The sequence below is a fragment of the Stegodyphus dumicola genome, chromosome 5 (genome assembly GCF_044657685.1).
Source record: "Stegodyphus dumicola isolate Sdum_Otavi_A_Nest chromosome 5, ASM4465768v1".
Lineage (NCBI taxonomy): Eukaryota > Metazoa > Arthropoda > Arachnida > Araneae > Eresidae > Stegodyphus > Stegodyphus dumicola.
Window position 1 is genome coordinate 18,416,821 of NC_140772.1, and position 22,902 is coordinate 18,439,722.

The window sequence follows — 22,902 nt, forward strand, 5'->3', positions numbered from 1 at the left end:
GGCAATATAATAAATACTCAAAAGGAAGCAGGTATGCTCTAAATGTGTTTTTTTTCTCCCGACTAACTGAGATTCCTATATGTCATTTTCAAAGGATTACTGGCTAGTGAGTGACTCTCGCTATATGTATTCTTGGCCTGGGTTACACTTTCATCCTTTGAGTGGTTGTGGGAGGTTAGCATTTTTCTGTCTGACCTAAATAATAACTGAAGCTGGTATGGTGCTATGTCAGTATATCATCTTAACTGGGTTTAAATTGATGATCTAAAATCCAGAAATTTCCAAAATCTGAATTCCCAAAGTCCCAATGATTTAAAGTTTGCGTTGGAAACTTACTTTTCATTCTTCTTGACTAATAAGAAATAGCAGTCAATCAAATAAAAAAAAGTTCAGCTGTAAAAGTGAGCTCTTTGTATATCCTTACTAAAGACAGTAAAACTAGTAAATACAATTAGTCTTAAATACTTGAACATTACTGTATATTACTGTACTGTACTGTACTGTATATTATTTATATTTTTTAAATGAAAATGAGCATGTAAGGATATAACAAACATTTTTATTATGTTTCATTTTTAGCATATCCATGTAATAAGAAAAGTTGTGTTGTAATTCTAAATATTTAAAAAAATTGTATATAATTACTTTTTAAAGTTATATTAATAAATAATTTCATTTTAAATCTGTAGCGTCATAACTGGACCCCTGCACAAGCTGTTGAACTGATGCGCAATCGTCGACCACATATTTTATTGGGAAGGAAACAACTTGATGCTCTGGACATCTTTCACAAGAACAATGTTGCAAATAAGTGATCAGTTCTGTGATTTTTTTTAAGTGCCCTCTCTATTATATAAGAATTTTTTAATTGCAAAACTTGAAACACTGAGTGGCAAAGCTATTTTAGAATGTAGCATTAACTTTGGAGCACAAGATGTGGGCATTTCTTACATGTTGCACAAAGTGCTTTTGTTTTCAAGAAAAAAAATTAATGTTATTTATTACTTTAATTAACAGTTTTTTAAAACTGTTTGGTATATTTAATTTTTTTTTTTTTTCTTTTCAAGTTCCCTTTAAATTATTATTCGAAAGGTTGAGTTGAACTTTGATTACCCAATAGAATTTCTCATTAGAGAGAGTTGAATGAAAATTTAAGTATAAATTAACATTATTAATCTGAGTGATATATTTTTGTAGCTATGAAAAATATAACAGTCTTTGAATTTATTAAGAATGACTTTATTTACACTTTCATGAAAATATGAACTTTTATATTGCATTTTTGATACAACAAACTTCAACAGTTCATAATAGTTATCTGCAACACTAACTCTTTGCGATAGCTTATTCAGTGTATTCTCATGCTTTAGCAGGGTTCCCATTCATCTGGAAAGTCAAGGATATATTGGAGAACGACAGACAAAATAAAGAATTTTTTTAGAAAGTCGAGGAAATTCTGTAAAATTTTCCACAAAATCAGTCAAATTTTTCTCATTTTAAAAAACACTTGTACAGTCAAAAGTCGTTAATCCGGACTCATCGGGACTTCGGCGATTCCGGATTCAATTTTTCTGGATCAGTTTAAATATCGTAAGATGGCATGCAGAAATTCTAAAATTAAAAATATGAAACTGTAATTTATGAAATAAAGAACAATTATAATCTAAAGGGTATCAAAATTTACAAATAAAAGCTTAATATTTATTTGTTTACTTTATTAAACATTTCTTTCAATGTAAGTTGTTTAAGTTGCTTCGTTTTATGTGATAATACTTTCTCTTTAATTATATAAACAGACATAATTTCTTGTTCAGTTACAAAGTTCCGCTGTTCAAGTCCCGTTAATTGCTGTGCTGAGAATACCGACTAACTTGTCAATCGAAATTTTTTCGTTTTCACTAACCTCTCTGTCACGTTCTTCATGTCTTTATCCATTTTTTGCAGCAATTCCACTTTTGGTTTGATGGACATCGAAACATACTATCATTTTGTACGATCCTTTGGGAGCTCCAGAATCGGAAATTCTATTTGACATAATCGAAAGTTCAAGTTTACTTTTATAAAATTGCTCTTACAGTCTGCAAAAAATAATAAGCCGGATCCATTTTGAACATTAAGGAACAACGCAATCATCAACATTAACTGAAATAGATAATTTTAGCTTATACCATCCATTATACATAAAACGTGCACGTGAAAACGTATTCTGCGCTTGCGAAAATGCATATACGCAGTCGTAAAAGGTCTTACGCGCATGTGTCAACACGGCGCATGCGCAGAAAGTTTTTAGGGTACTTTTCTGTTTTGCCGGCGCAAACGATAAAGTCGCCAATAATGGTTTAACTGATGCCAGACGGAATATCTTCGCTGGTAACCTTTTACGCCTCAGTTTCAAAACAAGTTGAAGCCATTTCTTATCAGATTGTTTCTTTCAATACTGGCATACAATAATATAGAATTTTTACACGATATTTAAATTTTATCTCCTAAGACAATTCACGGTAATTAAGTCAATTAGAACGCAATTACACCGCTCATCCGAAGGCGAAATCAAGTGTTAAATTCATCAATTCTAATGAGAATGCACTAGCGAAGTAAAGCACTGCGGTTTTGCATAATTTCTGAGTAAGCTATTCGTACGAATTGAAGTAATTCTTGCATTTAAACTTGTATTCCAAATTAAGATTTAACTTAAAATTAATGTAGATAATTACTGAGCGAATTAAATTTTAGTAGCGTAGTTTACGTGAGATGAGATCACTTGGGGTCACGTGATACGAACCGGCGAATCAGGATTTTGAACCATGAAATCATAGTAAATTCTTAAATTAATGTCTTTTTATAAATTTATTGGCTTTTTACAAAATTTTAAACGATATTAAAATGTTTATGCCTTCACAATAAAAAAAAAATTCTTAGAATTAACATTTTTTATGTGTATACTGTATGTTGTCGCCAACAAAGTCTGCTTGGCGAGATTTGCGCCGGCAAAACGGAAAAGTACCGTTTTTAGCTTTGAGGTCCGGATTATAGATCGTTCCGGATTATGGGTGTCCGAATTAACGATTTTTGACTGTATTAGTTTTTTAAAATAATAAAAAATTCATGTTTTGAGTTTATATAAAAACTTATAAATGATCTTAGGAAGAAAGCAAATGAAGAATTACTAAAATATTTTGTTTTCCTTTTGCCAAGTGCATTTGAAACAATTTCATCAATCTTGAATCAATCTTTAATCTTTTTAGTCAATCTTTTCCAACTATTAATGAATGATTGGTTCATTCTCTTTTTTAGAAATATGACTATTCTGTCATCCTTCTCTTTACAAGTGATGCAGATCTGAAGCCACTGTATTGATTAGTTATACTTTATAATCAATAGCTGTGTTAATTAAACACATACTTTTTAATCAAGTACAGATCTTAGTTTTTCAGATGTATTTTAAAACACAGTAGCATTAATATTTATTATGAATGATACATCACTGTTATAATTTCTCTGTGAAATGAACAGTTTTGCTCAGAATTTGATATTTATTTTAAAAACCTTACCAACTTTTTTGAATGGTTTAGATGTGTACTTCCTATGCATATTTCTTTTGTTTGCAATAATAATGAGTGAAGTAAATTATGTTAGTATAACATCTTATTTACTTCATTGTATTTTGTTATAAATGTATAAAACTATTAATTTTCTTTATTTGATAACTAGTTCATTTTATTTCATCAAGGAAATTTTTCTCTTTAGTCTTGAAAAATCAGAGAATGTCAGAGATATTAAAAGTTAAATTTGGACCTGTATAATGTAGACTGTAATCTAAAACCAATCAGTCAGTTTCTGATTATAGAGACTAATAGAATCAAAAATATTTCGGCGAATCTTTGGAATATGGTAACAGGTAGTTTGGCGACATTTTGGTAAGGCGATAAAGCTTACTAGATAGGACTTTAGCAATGATCTGAGAAGTACACAGTTCGAATCACAGATTATTTTGTCTCAGAGAAATGAGACATCATGAGACATGTCATGTGACATTTTCCGGAAAATTTCGATCGTGATTTTAGCTATAAGCACTTAGAAACAATTTCACTGCTAAAGTGCAGAATCGCCCACTTATTTGTTTGGCGCTTTTTACAAGATTAAGAAGAATTGGATTTTTGTCAATTTTCTTTGACTTTTTAAGTGAAAATAGGTCGACGTGTACATGGACACCGCGTACGTGAAATTCTTAAAAATGCGCGAAGCAGTGGGCGATTCTGCACTTTCTCCCAATTTCGCACCTAATCTTCGTCATTATTAAGCACTTTTGTTCCATAAAAGTTCTAGCATAAGCGTAATTCGGCTAACAGATTGTTGGAAAAAATGTTGAGTTAAAAAAAAAAGCCTTTACTTTGTGAAAACAAAATGGCGTCCACAAAAAAAAAAAAAACAACTAGCAGCTTGCTGTAGCAGGGTTGGTCGCCAAATTTTCCCCAAAAAATCGCCAAGTTACCATAATCCAAGGATTCACCAATATTTCCTGTAGCGTTTTCGCTGATTTTTTATCACTTACTTATTCTAAGCATATACCTTTATCTGCCTCCGTAGGTAATAAAATTCTAAGCTAAATACATATTGTTTTGTGTGTGTGATTTTTTCATGATGATGCTTTTATTATATCAAAAGTGGCATTATTATAAAAAGTTACATTAATATTTTTTCTTAATCTACCTCATTGTTATTTTACATCTTTTTTTTAATCATGCACATTTATTACTTTATTAAGAATTGTCTTCATGCTATTATATATTTTTCTGTTTGGAACTCTTCCTGTATTAGTGTTGGTTCAGTGTGCAATAATTTTTGCAGAAAGCGTTAATTGCATTGTGTAAGGTATTGCTGTGTGCTTGAACATTTTTTAACAGTTCATAGATGATGATCATTTGGCTTTTGTAGGATTAGTAATATTTATAACTAATATACAAATGCACTTATTCTTTAACGTAAATTCAAACATAGGGATTTATGATGTTATTAATGTAAGAAAGCTAAAATTAGTTTTTAGATTTAATTCCTTCTTAATAAAATGCATTAAAAAATTTCTGAGAGAAACACATGTACCAAATACCCTGAAATTCAAACTTCAGTGCATTTTATAAGAATTGTAGAGTGCTCTTGTAAAAATTCTTGTAACTGTGAAATTAACTTAGAAATATAATTTACATCTGCAGAATCCGAGATAGTGATGTATTGTAGTTTATATAGATGGTTATAAAATAATCCTTTATTTACGTGTATATTTTCTGAAGTATAAAATGGTACATAGGTCAGAAATTTTTAAAAGCCTTTAAGTAGAGTTTTTATTTATGGAAATAAATACTTTTAAGTAATATATTTATATAAAACTTTTATGTAAAAACTATATGTATTTATTGCTGTAATTATAACAAAGAAATATTATTCAGTAGTGCCATAAGTGTAAGAAATCATACTTTCATTGCATTTAAATATTTACACATATTTAAATAAGTCTTAAATCTAGCAGTAATGAAAAGTATGACTTCATTAATAGTTTATAAATTTCAGTCCTCAGCATATTTAATCCAAGAATGCAAAAAGAAATTTAAAATTAAGATATTTTCTAATTATCTACACCTCTAACAATCACAAACTCATTGCCAACTTTAGAGAGCATTCACAAATTTATTGGTTACTAATTTTTCATCAAGTTTATGTATGAAAGGCAACTGCCATTTTCAAAATGGTGCTGCACTAAGAGTTCTACGAGAGCCATCGCTCAATAAAATTAAAAATGCAAGAAATATGAGTAATAAAATACTTACCTTATTTGAGAAATCCTTCCCCCCCCCTACTGTTGTTGTTCTGACGTACACAGCAGTCTGTTTTTCACTTGAAAAAAATATCAGAGAATTGTACAAACTGAGCATCTTATAACGTTGTCATTGTGTGCTGGCCAAAATAGACATGTGCAACATGTATACCCGAGTTGCCACATAAATACTTTTTGGCGACATTGTGGTCTATTATATAACTACAAGTATTTCGGCAACTTACAGCTTTGTGTTGTAAATACTTTTTTGTAATATTTAGTGGGGGTGTGGATAATCGGAACTAAGACTTGCAAGTACAAAAGTTATATTTTTTTTCCATAGTCCAATTCAAAATAGTTTCAGGTTGTAAGAGATCTAGTTTGTGTTATTACCTTAAACACATTTATACAGTTTTCTTCAGTTTAAATTTTTTACACCCCTCTGATGGCTTAATGTGAATTTTTTGGCTGCAATCCTTATATTGCTTTAAATAAATTTTCATGATTTATAAGAAAAAATGCACATTTCAATAAAATGTGATATTTCTATTTTTTTAAGTTGAATACAAAATATTAAATGATCTGTTCATACCATCATGACAGAATAGTTTAAGTTGATTCAATAATAAAAAAAAAAAAAAATCATGGAAATTTATAATTCTTTTTCAATACCATTAACATGGATATTGCTGCCATAAATGTCACTAACTGTGCTTGATGACATATGGCAACAAAACTTTTGCTCAATATTATAGATAGCTCTTATTTGTTTTATTTTTTTATTCTAATTATGGTATATTGTTTTTCAACTATGAGCTTGTAATTACATTTATGTTATTTGTGCATCTAAGATGTAGCTGTATACACTGAAGTGTTTTTATATTTATTACATTATAGAGTAAAGCACATCAGTGTTGTATTGTGGCTGTATAATCATAATTCTTTTGATAATTTAAAGTAGCTAAGTCACATCTCTTGCATTTATAATAAAATAGATTTTAAGCCCAACTGTACTAGCCTTGCATTTGGAAGTATAGAATGGAAATGCATTTGCTAGCTGTGTTTTAAATACAATTAATATAGTTGAATGTCTTTTCAAAGGTAGCTTTATTTATTTATAAATTCTAGCTTTATTTAGATGTCCAGAATCAGGGTCTTTAAAACTATTTCAAATAGTCATGTTATAGTTCGAGAACTAGATAAAAAAAAGTATACACCGGCTATTCATAAATTATAATTAGATTAGTATTTGGGTATTAGCTGACATCTACCAGTACACTGCCAACAATCTATTGCCACCTTTTGGTGACGAATTATATTTTCAATATCAGCAGAATGATTAAACAAGTTTGTTGATTCCTGGCAAGCACTATCTGCCAATGGCATCAAACAGATTGTTATTCTTCATAGCTTGTCCCTTCTTCATGTGAACTTTGCTAAATAAGGAGACAAATTATTTTCCTTGAACCAATTCTTATTCTAATGCTTTGTTAGCAGCATTAACATTACCTTCTCATCCTATATCTTCTATTACATAGAGTTAGTTAATTAGTTAGTTAATTAATATAGTTAATTTGAATAATTTAGAATAAAAAAAAATGAAATGCACGATTTTTAGCACCAGAGGTGTTTTTGAATTCAAACCTCACTTTATTATTATTATTATTATTAACCTCACTTATTAGTATCATTTTTGTGTCCATATCACTTCCAAATGTTGCTTGCAAATCTTATCGGCAATACAATACATACATTTTTAAAGAAATATCATAGCGAAAAATTTTTAAAAAAATCAGAACATAAATAAAAGGATGTTGCCACATATTATTTTTAAAGAAAAAATATAGTGAATATAAAAACTGCACGGCAACATTTAACATTTTATCAAGCATTTCAAAGATAATCAATTTAAAATATTTTTTAACTTCCATGTGTCATGCTGCCATTTGGCAAAGCATTTTTCTTTTAAATTTCATCTGCTTGTAGCAATATAAAAGCAAACAAACTTAGCAATATAAAAGCAATAATGCCGTTCTTTATATCCTATATTAATTACATCTTCTGGTCTAAAACATGTATGGCAACCTCTTAACATTGCATCAGGAATTCTAATAATATGCTGTTTTTAAAAATTTTGTGATTTTGCTGCTGAATTTTATGTGGCATAAGTGTGAAGAAAGTGATGTTTAATAATAAAATTAAAAAGAAAAGTTATGTCAGTGTGCGTGAATCTAAGTTAAACTGCGAGATCAGCAAAAGCTTAACAAACCCTCTAGTGCGACATTAAAACCTAAATTGTTTCAGATTCTTTTTTTCAAAATATCTCATACTTAGAAGTAACGAATTGTTCCTATTTCATTTCTTAGAAAATGCTATAAAAACATGATGCAAAATACAGTAAAAAATAACATAGGACAAAGAAAACGGTACTATTCTGTTGTTGGAACTGGATTCAGAAATGTATGTAAATGCATGTATGTGTGTATGTATACACGCACACATACATTCATACATTTTACATATATACATGCATACATGAACACATAATCCATACGTATATGCATACATACATACATTTCCTGAATCCAGTCCTGATAACACAGCAGTACCAAGAAAACATATTAAGAACTTTGTCAGGAAAAGGTTTATCTCCCTTCCCCAAAAAAAGATGCAATGCAGATATATGTTGTAACTGGTCAGAAGTTGATACTGAAATAAAATGACATACACTCCCTATTCTTCCTTACTGCCTCTACAAAATTTGTAATCTTTTCAAAAGAATAAAAGAATTTGGAACAACTTCTGTGATTGTAGCAATAGTTATAGGAAAGCAGATTTGGGCAGTATTATTGGAGGAGTACTGGTAAGTGTTGGCTAAAACCAAGTACCATTAGATTATATGGTATTAACAATAGTCTTCCACATATTTGTGATAAAAACACTCACTTTTTTCTAATAAGCTTGAATATTAAGTGACAATCAGTTCCTTGCACTAAATCTTGTAAACTGGAGCTTAAAAGATACTTCCTTCCTCTCTTTATGCCCAAGATTAATGTAATTTAAACTAAGTTGAGAACATCACAAGTTTTTTATTTTGTTTTGGGGAATGTATAACTTGTGGTTTGCAGGCCTAGCTTATTGCATTCAACTTTATTTTTAAAGTTTTAAAAGTTGTAGAAAATTAACCCCTTAACTGCCACGGGCGTATATATACGCCTTGCTCAGCCGATACGTTAACTGCCCCAGGCGTATATATACGTCCTTCCAAACTGCTATCATTTGCTTTGCGCTGCTACACCTAAAATTATTCGCAAAGTTAACGCATCGGCTGAGCAAGGCGTATATATACGCCCGTGGCAGTTAAGGGGTTAAAACAAGCTTCTTTTGTCTTAGTTTCGCAGGAAAGGTAATAATAGATATGATATCAATCATAATGTCAATATAATTTATGTACTGTTTTAAATACTAACTTTAAAAATAAACCAAAGTGTAGTGGGACTACACCTAAATTACTTATAGTAAACATAGGGTGCCCCACTACACTTCCACCTGAACTTGTATGCAGGAAAGAAAAACTATCATTATGCACAAGATATTCTTAAAAGGCATTCAGAGTGAGGCTTCTTTGCAATTTATTAAAAATAATATCTAGAATGTAAATATATACAAAGCAATGTTTGTTTTTTACAGCTGTTAACTAAGAAAATGGTTACTTCTTTGATTATTCTGATTGTGAATTTTATTAGCTGGTATTTATTATATTAATATAATTTTTATCTTCAGATGCATGTATTTAATGTTTTTAAAATAAAGTAATATATGGAGTTAAAATTGTAACTACTGGGGGTTTACATTTAGAGCAGGCCTTGGCAACCTTGACTCACAAGTCACCAAATGATCCATTTGAGTTCCAAAAATAATGTATAATACATAAAAAATTATAAAACATAAATATAGTATGAGTACTTGAAGAATACGTAAAAAATTAACTGAAAATAAATAATAACAATAACATTTTTATTTGATTACAAAGTTCCGATAATGAACATGCAGTTTTAAAAATTGTAATATAATTCTGAGGAGAAATCGAGAAATTTGGGAATGCCAATCTGTTATTCTTGCAATTCCAAAAAATTGGCTTTGCCATTTTGTCCACATTTGGTTCTGTTTATGAATGCAAGCAAATATTTTCATCTATGAAATTTATTTTAAATAAGAATAGGAGCAGGTTAACTACCAAAATCCAGATATTTGTGTTTGTCTTAAGACAACTAATTATAAGCCAGACTTGACTAAATTGATGTCAGAAATTTAGCATCAGTGAAGCCATTGATATCGAAGAGGAAAATAAACTTGACTCAATGTTGTTTTTATAGCAATTAGAATTTTTATGCTAAAAGTTTGCATATTGCAATATTTTTTTCCTACGAAATTTATCTTATCATTCATCAAAAGCTGTTCTAAAATGAAAATACCACTGACCCAAAATGTTTTCTTAATATACACTTTGGTTGATTTTTACGTGAAGCCAAAAAATGGTTGCTGGCACCAGATGTAGAGGATAACAGCCCACCTTTGATTCTAAACTTATTACTATTTTGGCCAGGGGGGGGGAGGTCTGGTGAAATTCTAAAGAAAATTCCATTCTAGGCAAAAGTAATGTTTTTTAATAAATAATTATCCTTGACTGTTTTAAAGTACAAGGATCAGAAAACAGAAATTTTTCAATGGCAGATATTTAATGTAATGCATGTAGCATCAAAGTTTTCTGCAAATAGAATTGTAAAGATTTAAAACTATTAGTTATTTATTTTTTTTTTTTTTTTTATTAAGAGAAAGATACAGTAAACACATATTTTGCTAATTAATACAAGTATCTTCCGCTTGCCAGGTAAGGTCCAGAGCCTGGAAATTATTGAAATGGGGGTCTCAGTTCTTTTTTGAATTGAAATACATTTTGCTACCAAAATATTTAAACTGAACACCATATATTACTAATTAAATGCAAAGAAATCCTAAGAAGCATACTTTTTTCATGATAATGCAATAAAATAAAATGAATTTTTTCATTACTTTATAAAACATTAAAAACTGCATACTGAGACACAAGAAATACTTGTAAATAATAATTAAGGAAAAAATATTCATTCACAAATAAGCATAGAATTTGATGTAGTTTTATTTCTATAACAGAAATTAGTATAAAAATTTTTATGCCTTTCAGGTCATGACTATTACTTTTTTTCTGAGTTACCAAAAAAAAAAAAAAATTACATTTAAATACATGCAAGAGATTGCCAGTTTAGGCATTGGTAATTTTAAGCAGGGTGGAAATAGAAATGCAGCAGCAATCAAAGAGCTTTTAAATCTCTAGATATGTTACATTAAAATAAAATGTTCTGCACCATTAACTTAAAAGTTGATAACATGCATATATTAATGAACAAATTTTTGCTTAAGTTGTTTTTGGTTTCATATTTATTTATTGATATTCTTTAATATTTTTTTAAATATGGATCTGTATTTAAAGCCTGATTATTTTTCATTTAGTAGATTCTTACTTATCATGATCTATATTTAAAACTTCTCAGATCTAAAAAGGAGATACTGATGAAAAATCTTCTGTTCTGTTGATCTTTGTTTTTTATTATTCTACGTAATGGTGTTTTAATAATATAATATAAAATTTTGATCAGAAACCCTTTTTTAACTCGTACTCATATTATTTATCCTGTTATTATACTCCTACTCCTGTATTTATTAAACAATTCCAATAATATTTATTTAAATAATTTATCAATTTTATCCTTATTCTACAATATGCATAGAATTAGAGATAATTGTTAATGTTGTAACAAATATGATTTTCTTTGTTTGATTATAAAAATTTAAATCATGGCCTTTGTGCATGTTCAATGAAACAAATAAACTGGAATTTTTAATTCTTCATTAAGGAGAGGGATGCATACAAATATATTGAGAGATTTAATTCATGTAAATTATAGGAAATTGATGTAATAATGGAAATACTTATTCTGTAATCTGTTGTCATAATTTATCAGATTATTTAACTTCTGCTTTTGTATCATGTTCTCTATTTACAAAGTATTTATTACATTAAGTCCCATATTTAAATAAGTCTTGAAAGTACTAAAAAATATACTTTGTTATTTAATTGATGCAAACTCAACAAATCTTTACCTAAGAATTAATCTAAAAATGGAGAGAAAAAAAAAAAAAAAAAAAAAAAAAAAATTAGTCATTTTATAAATTAAATTACATTATTTATTACATTAAGTCCCATATTTAAGTCTTGAAAGTACTAAAAAATATACTTTGTTATTTAATTGATGCAAACTCAACAAATCTTTACCTAAGAATTAATCTAAAAATGGAGAAAAAAAAAAAAAAAAAAAAATAGTCATTTTATAAATTAAATTACATTATTTATTACATTAAGTCCCATATTTAAATAAGTCTTGAAAGTACTAAAAAATATACTTTGTTATTTAATTGATGCAAACTCAACAAATCTTTACCTAAGAATTAATCTAAAAATGGAGGAAAAAAAAAAAAAAATTAGTCATTTTATAAATTAAATTAATCATTTTTATAAATGATTTACAAGTAAAGTTATGTATTTTTTCATAGACAAAAGTCAAAATAGTTCTAAGTTATGAGATATAGTTTGTGTAGTTATGTGGATATGATTCCGTTTATATTTATTTTTCTCTGATGAGTTAATACAATGCACATTTTTTGGCTCTAAGCCTCATACTTATACTGCTTTAAGTAAATTTTTCATGATTTACGAGAAAAATATGCATTTTAACAAAGTTTGATATTTTTAATTTTGTAACTTCTAATGTATAAAAATGGCAAATTCTGAAATATTTATATTTTTGACAACAGTTTCATGCATGTTACTATTATAAAATTTTGTGCTATGTCTTCTAAGTGCTCATTTCTGTGTGTTGTATCTAGAAGTTGAATTATATTCATTTAAGTATTAAGCATTATAATGGGCCAGGTTATTAATGCTCATAAAAAGCACAGTACAAAGTCCGTAATCTGGACACGTCGGAACTTTGGCGATTCCAGATTAGGGGGTTTTCTGGATTATAGCTCATCAATTTAAATTTGGTAAGATGGCATGCAGAAATTATACAATTAAAAATATGAAACCGTAATTTATGAAATAAAGAGAAATTATGATTAAGTTGCTTCGTTTTTTGTGCTAATACTTTCTATTTAATTCTATAAACAGACATAATTTTCTTGTTCAGTTACAAAGTTCCACTGTTCAAGTCCTGTATTGCTGTGTCGAGAATACCGACTAACTTGTCAATCAAAATTTTTTCGGTTTCAATGACGTTCTCTGTTACTTTCTTCACTATCGGAAGCGAGCATGGGTAAATGCTTTACTGGCTTTACGCGCATGCGTAAGCTTGTGGCTCTGAGTCCAGATTATAGATCATTCCGGATTACGGACTTTGTACTGTATTGATTAAAATATGGATTTTGCAGCATTTTTAGAATCACTCTGTTCAGTATTATTTTCCATATATTTATTTCATTAGAAGTTTTCATTCATTAACCCTTTCCGGCACGCTACCTTTTAAAGTGGGAGTTTTGATTAAAAAAAAAAAAAAAGGTAGGCAGTCTAATTAGGCCTAGTGGAGTAAAATTTTGTAAAGATAGCACTCATCATTTTAATCCTGTGGGTGTGCCCAAAGTAGCAAACTGATTGAATACAGCTTCGAAAAGAGTGTTGAAAGGAGCAGTGTCGTCAATGAACTGACCAATGAAATGCGGAGAAACAAAGAATACAGACTCTCAGTTGTCCTAGATTATCGGTGAGCCTGGTCTGGGCACACCTAGGGTTCACCGTTTGATTTTAAGCAAGATTTCAAGGTAAAAATTTAAAACTAATATAGAATAAGGAGATTAGCATACAGCCCAAAAAAATAACATAGAAATTTCTTTTCAAACAATTCTCTTTATACCCTAAAAAAAGATCTAGAAGATTTCTTTGAAAAATGAGGGTCTTAAAAAACTAAACATGGCTAAAATATATGGACTGGTTTATGTTGAGCTGCCATCTACTATAAATAAAGAAGGTTCAGAGTAACCTATAAATCCTTTTTCATTCAATTTTTCTGTGCGTACAAAAGGAAATTTTTAGGTGTGTCCAGACTGGACACACTGTGCCGCAAGGGTTAAGACACCATGTTAAAAAGATATATTTATTTCTGTATGAAAAGTTTTAAATACCTCAGATGCTGCATCTTTTTAGTGGACTGTGTGAACTAAGTCCGCTGTTGCCTAAGAACTGATTGAACTTCCAGTTGAGTTAGAAAGACCTTCATAGTTAAATATTCATATTTTTTATTAGTTATCAATTCACACCTGATAGGTTGAAGAACAACCACCTTCTTAAATTATACAGTAATCCTTATTCTTTCACTTGGTGTAAGCTTACCCTTTTCAAAAATCAACTGAAAAATTTGAAATTCCAGCAATTTTTTCATGCATTCACAGTAAAATCAAGATATTATTTAATTTTGCACGTGAAAACGTTTTGAGCTTGCAAATGAATTTAAAGCATAGAAAATAGAAAATAATTTGTATAACATTGAACATTAAAGAACAAACTTAAACTTGCATTACAATGCACAAAATTAAAATATTACAAATAGTAATTGACATATTTGACTCTAGTTTGAATTACCATATTATGTACATTTTACTCAAAATGTTAAAATACTCATTGAAGCAATATATCTGTTAATGTGTAATTGTTTTTATTGGAAGAATGTAAGAAGCCTGAATTGTTTCAAGTCCGTTATTATTAGAAGAAAGATAATGAAAACTGTATTATTTGAAAATTATTTCATAAAATGATACTTAAATAAGCAAATTACTTTTTCATCTGACATCATTTTGCTTGTTATTGTTGACTTCATAAATTTATGGTGCTGTATATATTTAAAAAAATATGGATGAACAAGAAAATTTGTGACTAATAAGTGTGTATTATAAACCTTTTAAGACTTTTCTAATTTTATGAAAATTATCTATATTTATTTATTGTCATATGTAATAATATATAGAATATCAGAAAATTTGAATATTATAATTTCATGAAGTCTGTATGAAACTGTAATCTTATTTTTCATGTATTTAATTGTATAAGACTATTTTATAATTTACCCGTTTTAATTAGAAGTGTATAAGAACTGAAACTGGACCAAAATATGTATATAAAGAATTAATTTTTTATGTGCCAGAGTTACTGTATTTTATTATGCAACATTTGACATACTATATCACTTTAAACATTTTACATGTGAATTGTTTTTGACTGTTTAATAACTTATGACATAAAGCACATTACACCAGAACAGTTTTGGCAAATGTTTTGAATTATAAACTATTTTTATGTGGCAGTGCAAACTCTGAAATCCGGATTTCCAGTATCTGGGACTCTGGATGCAACCTTTTTTTTTTTTTTTTTTTTTTCAATGCTGCTTTTTGCCTGCGAATTTATTTTTTATGATAATAAAATACATAGTGAGTTCCAATTCTTAATTTCAATTTGGCACTTGATGCTAAGCTTGCAAATTATTTATTTTTATCACTGCATAACTCTCAACACAGTTCACATTTGAGAAATTATTCGTGCAGCGATGTCCAAAAAAAATTTTTTTTTTAAATATTTGGATAGCAAAGAGCATGGTAGCCTTTTATGTTTGTACTATGCATACATTACAGTCAGTGCCATTTGAATTTGAGAATAAATGATTTATTGTTCAAATAAGTCTAGGACCGTTGCCAGAGATGGTGCAGCCACATCCAACAGCAGAATTTAGGAGGGGCACAATTTTTAGAATTTAGAGAACCATTAAGCAAAAAAAACTCAAGGTGTCAGAAAATCTTTAGAATTTAGGGCAGGTAGTAGGACAAAAAATGTAGGGGAGGCAGAATTTTTAGAATTTAAGGAGGCACTTGGCAGCAGAATTTCGTATCAGCAGAGACTGCATGGGCTGCAAAATGTCTAGTGCCACCACTGGATAAGCCTTAAGTATATGTGGGAATTTATTTATTTATTTATTTATTTTTTTTTTTTTGGACTCAGCATTTCGAAAATTTAGCGGAAGATGTCTTCAGTCGTCATCTCATGGTACATCGCTAATAAGATGCAAGCTACGCTTTATGATAACAATCACGAATTTGAAGGTGTTCATTTCCCAAATAAAAAGTGAAATTTTCCAATTAATGGATTTTTTTTAATCGAGAAATATGGTAATAAATAGATAAAATAGTTTTTAATTGCGATGAGAATGCCTCAATCATCAGTCAACTAATGGATAGTGAAATCTGCAGTATGGTTTAAAATATCTCTATGATGACAGAAAGGATAATGAAAACGAAATAATTTAGTGAGAATTCTCAAACCGGCAGTTACAGGACTTTGTAACTGAACAAGAAATTATGCCTATCTATAGAATTAAAGAGAAAATGTTAGCACAAAAAACACAGCAAATTAAACAACTTACATAGAATGAAATGTTTACAAAGCAAACAAATAAATACTGAGCTTTTCTTTTGTAAATTCTGATTTCCTTAAGGTCATAAAATTTCGTATTTTTAATTTTATAATTTCTCTGCACTATCTTACTAGATTTAAACTGATGATCTAACATCCGGAAAAATTCCAAATCCAGAATCATCAAAGTCTCGTTGAGTCCGGAATTTGGACTTTGTACTATATTTATTTTTATTTAATTATATGGAGTACTTTTTTATTTTTACACTCCGTAGTATGCTTGTCAATGTTGTTTCCAACAAATAGTGATATTTTTTTAATCTTTTAATTTTTTTTATACTGTTTTTTAAATGCTATAAAGTACTTGAATGAAATATTTTATTTATATTTTGTAAGATTAATTATTTCCCCCCTCCATTTTTAAAATTATTTTTACATATAAGGCAGCAGGCACATCTTAATAAAAATAAATATTTTGTATTGAAAAAGGAAACATATATTTAATTTTTGTGTGTGAAGCATACTTGTATAGTTAAAGAGTTATATATGCAGTCCTTCTAATTAAATAATTATGCAAAAACTACGAATTGATTTATCATGTATGAATGGAGATATATTTTAATCAGTATTACAAATAATCTCTTTATAGAAAATCAAATTTTGTATGTTAGACAAAGGCTTCGGTACCATTTAATATATTCACACCACAACCTAAATGAATTTACGCTGACATCTTAAGAAAAGTGTTCTGAGAATCTCCATTTTTAACTACCACCGAGCCCAAGAGGTGTCCAAAAATACTATGCAAGCAACATTATAACATCCATGGATCTTTAATCTCTTACATGCACCAAACATAATTGGATAATTGAAACTTTTGTTTGTTTGTTGAAAAAGGTTAACAATAACAAAATTACTGCACATTCTATTTAAGATTTAAAATATACTTCCTATTCAGATTTTTACAGCTTCAGTGTTCAGTACCAATTCAGTGTTAAAATATCCCAATGTTTCTTTTTCTACCCAAATATGTATTTACTTTTTGTTTTAAAAATCAAAAATCAGATTTTTTAAAAGAACTTAGAACAATTTTTTTCAGTGACAAAAATTGATACTCAACATGCTGAAGGATTTATCTTTAAATAAACTATAAATACTATCTAAGTAATTTCTGAACGTGTAGTCACTAAATTTTAAATGCAGTTAGTATAAAAATACTCATACATAGCTGCTACTCTCCTTGTTTTGAATTACATAACCCTAGTTTTTAATGTTTTCCAGAAATAAAATTTATTTAATTTATGTGACTTTCCCAGTTGCACGAATTCCATTCCTCCGCTCCTAGTGATATACAGCATAATGTTTCTCACTAAATTTTATGTGATCTCAATTGTGTCAATCTATTATAGGAATTTTATATGGGGATTCAACCAAATGTTAATCAGTAGGGATTTGTACGAGGGTTGGAACTTTAATAGTGGTAACTATTTATTTACAAGGAATACAAAAGTGATTCATGTCACTATGTTTTACAGTCCTTCAATATAATCGCCAGCATTGTGTACAACCCATTTCCAATGATGTGGAAGTCGCAGAATACCTGTAGCAGCGCCTGTTTTGTTGATAGTTTGAATGGACCGGTCTACTGCCGCAAGAATCTCAGGAACAGTTTGGAAGCGAGTGCCACGAAGTGGTTCCTTCATCTTAGGAATTAAGTCATAGTCACAAGGGTTTAGATCTGGGGAGTATGGTGGATGGTAAAGCACTTCCCAGCCCCATCGCTTGAACAAATCAGTCACAGCTTGCGCTGCATGCGGCCGAGCATTGTCATGCAAAATGAGAGAAACATTCTGCAGAAAGTGTTGCCATTTTTTTCTCAAAGCTGGTCGGAGATTGTGCTCCAAAAATGAGCAGTAATACTGCACAGTGACGGTTTGATGTTGGGGAACAGTATGCGTTAGGATGACACCATCACAGTCGTATACAAGAATCACCGTAACTTTCACATTGCTGGGGTTCTGACAAAATTTCAAACGTCGTGGTGACCCGTGATGACGCCATTCGTTTGATTGGCGTTTCAGTTCTGGCTGGTACGATCGGGCCCAGGTCTCATCCAGGTACGGGTAAAAAAGCATCTTCGCGCTCCAGGTGGGTTCGGGCAGCATCGTATCGTAGCCATTTCTGCATTTCCGTCAATTGATGTGGAACCCATCGTGAAGCAATTTTTCTTATGGACAGGCGTTCCTTCAGAATGTGCAGCACAGTCATATGCGCTAATCCTGTTTGTTCGGCCAGCTGACGAATCATTTGGCGGCGATCACTGTCCATTAGTGCGGCAACAGCTTGCACGTCTGCATCGCCGAAACTTGGACGACCTGGCTGCAGCATGTCTGCCACGTTTTGGCGTTCTTCATTGAATGCTTTCACCCATGTTGCTACGGTTCTGTAAGGCAATGCAGATTCCCCGCAAGCCTCTTGAAGCCCTTGATGAACACTGTCGTGCTGTACAACCTCTGGCACATTCAATTTTTATCCAACATCGTTGTTCTTGTTTTGAAAACATTCTGACAACACTTACTTTAGACCGCGAGCTAATACAAGGATCCGTTCTTCGCGTCACTCTGCATGCACGTGACATAGGCAGGATGAATCTTTTTGCCGAGAGGTAAGGTAAGTACGTAGTTTACGTGTGGTATACGCGATATTCTTTTGTTTTGTTGCGGAGCATTTTTTCAGTCGTGTTGCCACTATTAAAGTTCCAACCCTTGTATTTTGTGTTATGCAAATGTATGGTGCATACTAAGTTTATCCCACTTGATATTACATATAATAATAATTTTATTTTTATCATATTTAAAAGTACTTAAATAAAAGCGTTTTTTTGTGTGCTCAAGATTTTCTCAATATAAAAGTTTAAAACTTACGAAATGAAATTATCTAAAGAACATAAAAGTTGGAATATCTATTTAAATAATAATAGATTTTATATCATATTACAAACAATTCAGTAACCTGAATCATGCCTAATTAAATAATAGATTTTATATCATATTACAAACAATACAGTAACCTGAATCATGCCTTGTAAAGTGAACTTACATTTGGAGTTCTTTTGAAATTGTGAAACTTCCTTGGTTTTCATATTTTAAAGTTTAGCAGCTATACTCATATGTTTAAAAAAATTATTATTTGAAACATTTTATCGAAAAACAGTAGTTTTATACATTTTTGTATAATTCTTAACATCTGTAACAGATTTTATTTTCTTTACGAAAGAAGTATCATATGGGATATTTTGAAATTGATATGAAAATAACTTACTTGAAGCTATGTCTGTGAGAGAGAGTTTTCCTTAAAGAACTGGTTTTCACATAAGTCAATCAATTAGATATCCCGAAAATGTTTCTTTTGACACAGTGTTCAGGATAGATAGCAGCTGTGAAACTCATTCTACTGGTTTGATTTTTTTTTTCCTTTTAGAATTATTTTCAAGGCAATAATAAACATCAACAATGAATTCATCTAATATTGGTAAATAAGCTGCATCTTCCATAGCTGCTAATTTAAAAAAAAATGAGTATTTACAATATAATTTGCAAATCTTAGTTACCTTTTTTCAAGATGCCTGCAATGTCGGTCTTCATGCCTACCATTGCAGGTAAATTATCTGTACCAAGAGCTAAATAATTATTTAGAGGAATTTAATTTTCCTTCAATGTTTTTAAAATCAGTTGTGCTATATTAAAACCTGTTGAATCTCCTTTCAAGCACAAAGTAAAACTACATTCAACTTCCAAAGCTGCAGGGTTAAAAAAAAAAAAAAAAAAAGTAACAATAACTGGACACAGTTTTGTATCAATATTATTGTTTGTATCTGAAAAAAAAAAGGCCGAAAGGAGCTGTTTTAAATACAATCCAAAACTGAAGAATTTTTTTAATACTCAATTTTTTTTAACATTGCATTCAATTTTGTCTTTACATGAGTATTTCTAAACAATTTTGTTAATAGGAAATATTTTTCTAAATAAAACTGTAGCCTGTGGGAGGCATTTGGTAGCAGATTGTGCTTTAAGAAAAAGGCAAAAAATATACATTCTGCATTAACGACTTTTTCACGTTTTCTTTCTACAGAAAATTTGAATTTTTCTTAATACAATTTACATTGCTCTTATGTTTTTCGTTAGATATATTTCTTAGAACAGAGATCTCCAAACTACGGCCCACAGGCCAAAACTGGCCCGCCAGTGTCATCAATCAGCCCTGCGATAGCTAATGGCTAATTGTTATTGTTGCTGTGATAAGTTGGATAAAAAAAACACAGAATAATGATAACTCATTTATTTGATAGGTAAAGGTTAATGACAAGTGTTCACTTGTAAAAATACTAATGAGATTTATGTAATTATGATTTTCCACTGAAGTTTGTATTTGTGGACCCATTTTACTTGTACCAATTATTAAAAGAGATTTAAGATACTCATCGGTTAACTTAGATCTGCAAACTTTATTTTGGAGAATGTTTTCTCATACAAATAAGTAGTACAAAAAAACAAAAGACAGCCCACGAGCAAACTTATGCAAAAAATTGTACCAATGGAAAAACTCTTATAATATTCCAACAAAGATGAGTTTTGATATTTGGTCTTAATTAGTATGTCACTGCAATGTAAATAAATAATTTCCAGTTGAAGTTCTGGAGCTACGGTTCCGATGTCAATATCAAAACGATTTTGAAAAATCTTAATTTCATTTGCAATAACATCAAAGTTTGAAAAACGAGTATTAAAATTTATCTTCAAAGCACTCAAAGCTTCGATTGCAAAATCAACGGGAAATTCAGTCTCAGGCTGTGGCTGAATATTGCACATGTTTTAAAATGTGTGAAACATTTTTTATGCAATTGTGTTTTTTTCCAATGGCAGATTGTGGACAATTACAAATGCAACCCAGTCCGTTAATCTATACAAGACCGGATGTGGTGGTCTCTTTATTATGGAGGCACCTAATAGGTGGGCCACCATTGCCTTTTCCTATGAAGGCACGGACAGTTACAACCATGCCTTCTCCGAAATTCGAACCCAGGCCCTTCGGCATCGCAGTCAGCTTCCCTGATCACCATACCGACTGGGCGGTTCGGATGCAATTGTGATTGAAACAGTACTATTTTCTGCTGGAACGATTTGATATTAGTGTACAAATCAAAAGACGGTTAATATAACTTATTCTAAAACTTAAATACTAATTTTGGAACATTAAGAAACAACTGCTTGAGATGATTGTTATATCGTAACTCAGTTAATTCAAGCTGCAAATCCGACATCACTACTTCACAATTTACATTGAAAGGCATGGTAAAAATATCCAATTCTGTTTGAATGGCACTGAAATCTTGAAATCTGCATTCAAACTCAAATGCTGTTTTCTAAGGTCATCTTTTATCTCTTAATCTGTCTTCATTTACTGAGGCTTTGAAATTTAACCTTGCAAAATATGATAAATCATTCTAGATAGCAAACAGATTAAAATTTAGTTTAAAACCGCTCAGCCCAGATATCTGCAATAAATGGATTTCTTCTTTGCATCTTGACATTTAAGTTATTCATATGGCAAATATATTTATATGTAAAATATAAAATATCTATCTTTCAAAAAATAAATTAATAGCACTTTAACTTCTGTCTTCATTCTAAAAATAACAGAGCAATAAATTTTCTAACTAAACAAAAAAGATCCGTCATCTAACCTGAATTGCGCACTTGAGTCTGAACTCAACACCTGTACATTAAACTGCTAAGTGATCTGAAATGGAATGCGGTATAAAAGCTTAATTGCATTACAACTCTCTTCTGTCTTCCCTTGTGTCGCCTTGCTGTTATCCATGCAGAGTTTACTTTTCTAATTTTCATCCTTTAGGAAGATGCAGTCTGTACAAAATTGGGAGGGATGCACCCACAGTGATAATGTGCATTATCCAGAAATAAAATTATGTGTAGTATTTACTATTATGCCTGTTCTTCGAGTATCATCTTGCTAACTGCACAGTCTCTAACTAAGCAGTCCTCTTCAATGCCAATCCGTTGCAACTCTCACCAAGTCAATCTTATTTCAATAATAATGCAGTTTTATTATATATATATATATATATATATATTAATTTGCAGTAGGTCAGATATAACCTTCAGGCAAGCCAAAGCTGGCCTATGAGCCCGCAGTTAGCTGATCCTTGCTCTAATAGAATGTCTACATTTTTTTCAGCCTTTTTTTTAATTACACGATTTCAACCAGGCTTAGCAGATCTTTGGTGTAAACTTTTTGTCAGATGTTGGAATGATACCCTTCTCTAAGACCACGAAATTCTTTATGGAGGAATCTCTGTGCTACTTCTTTCCAAGAATATAACTGCATTGCTGATCATTGTAAACTGGGAATAATTCTAGAATGTGTATAAATTTAGAACATCATGATTATCAAACCAAATTATCAGAAAAGAACACTTATTTCTTTTACTGAATTGAGAGCTGGTGCAATGTAAAATACTAATACA

General features: G+C 30.2%; 1 protein-coding gene across 1 annotated transcript in view; it reads left to right on the forward strand.

Moving 5' to 3' along the window:
• Positions 1–15,100, forward strand: part of PTPMT1 (protein tyrosine phosphatase, mitochondrial 1) — a 29,154-nt gene extending 14,054 nt beyond the window's left edge. The window contains exon 4 of the mRNA XM_035360150.2: positions 690–15,100. Within this exon, the coding sequence (XP_035216041.1) occupies positions 690–815 (126 nt within the window). The 3' untranslated portion in view covers positions 816–15,100. The remainder of the gene's footprint in view (positions 1–689) is intronic.
• The last annotated feature ends 7,802 nt before the right edge of the window (positions 15,101–22,902 follow it).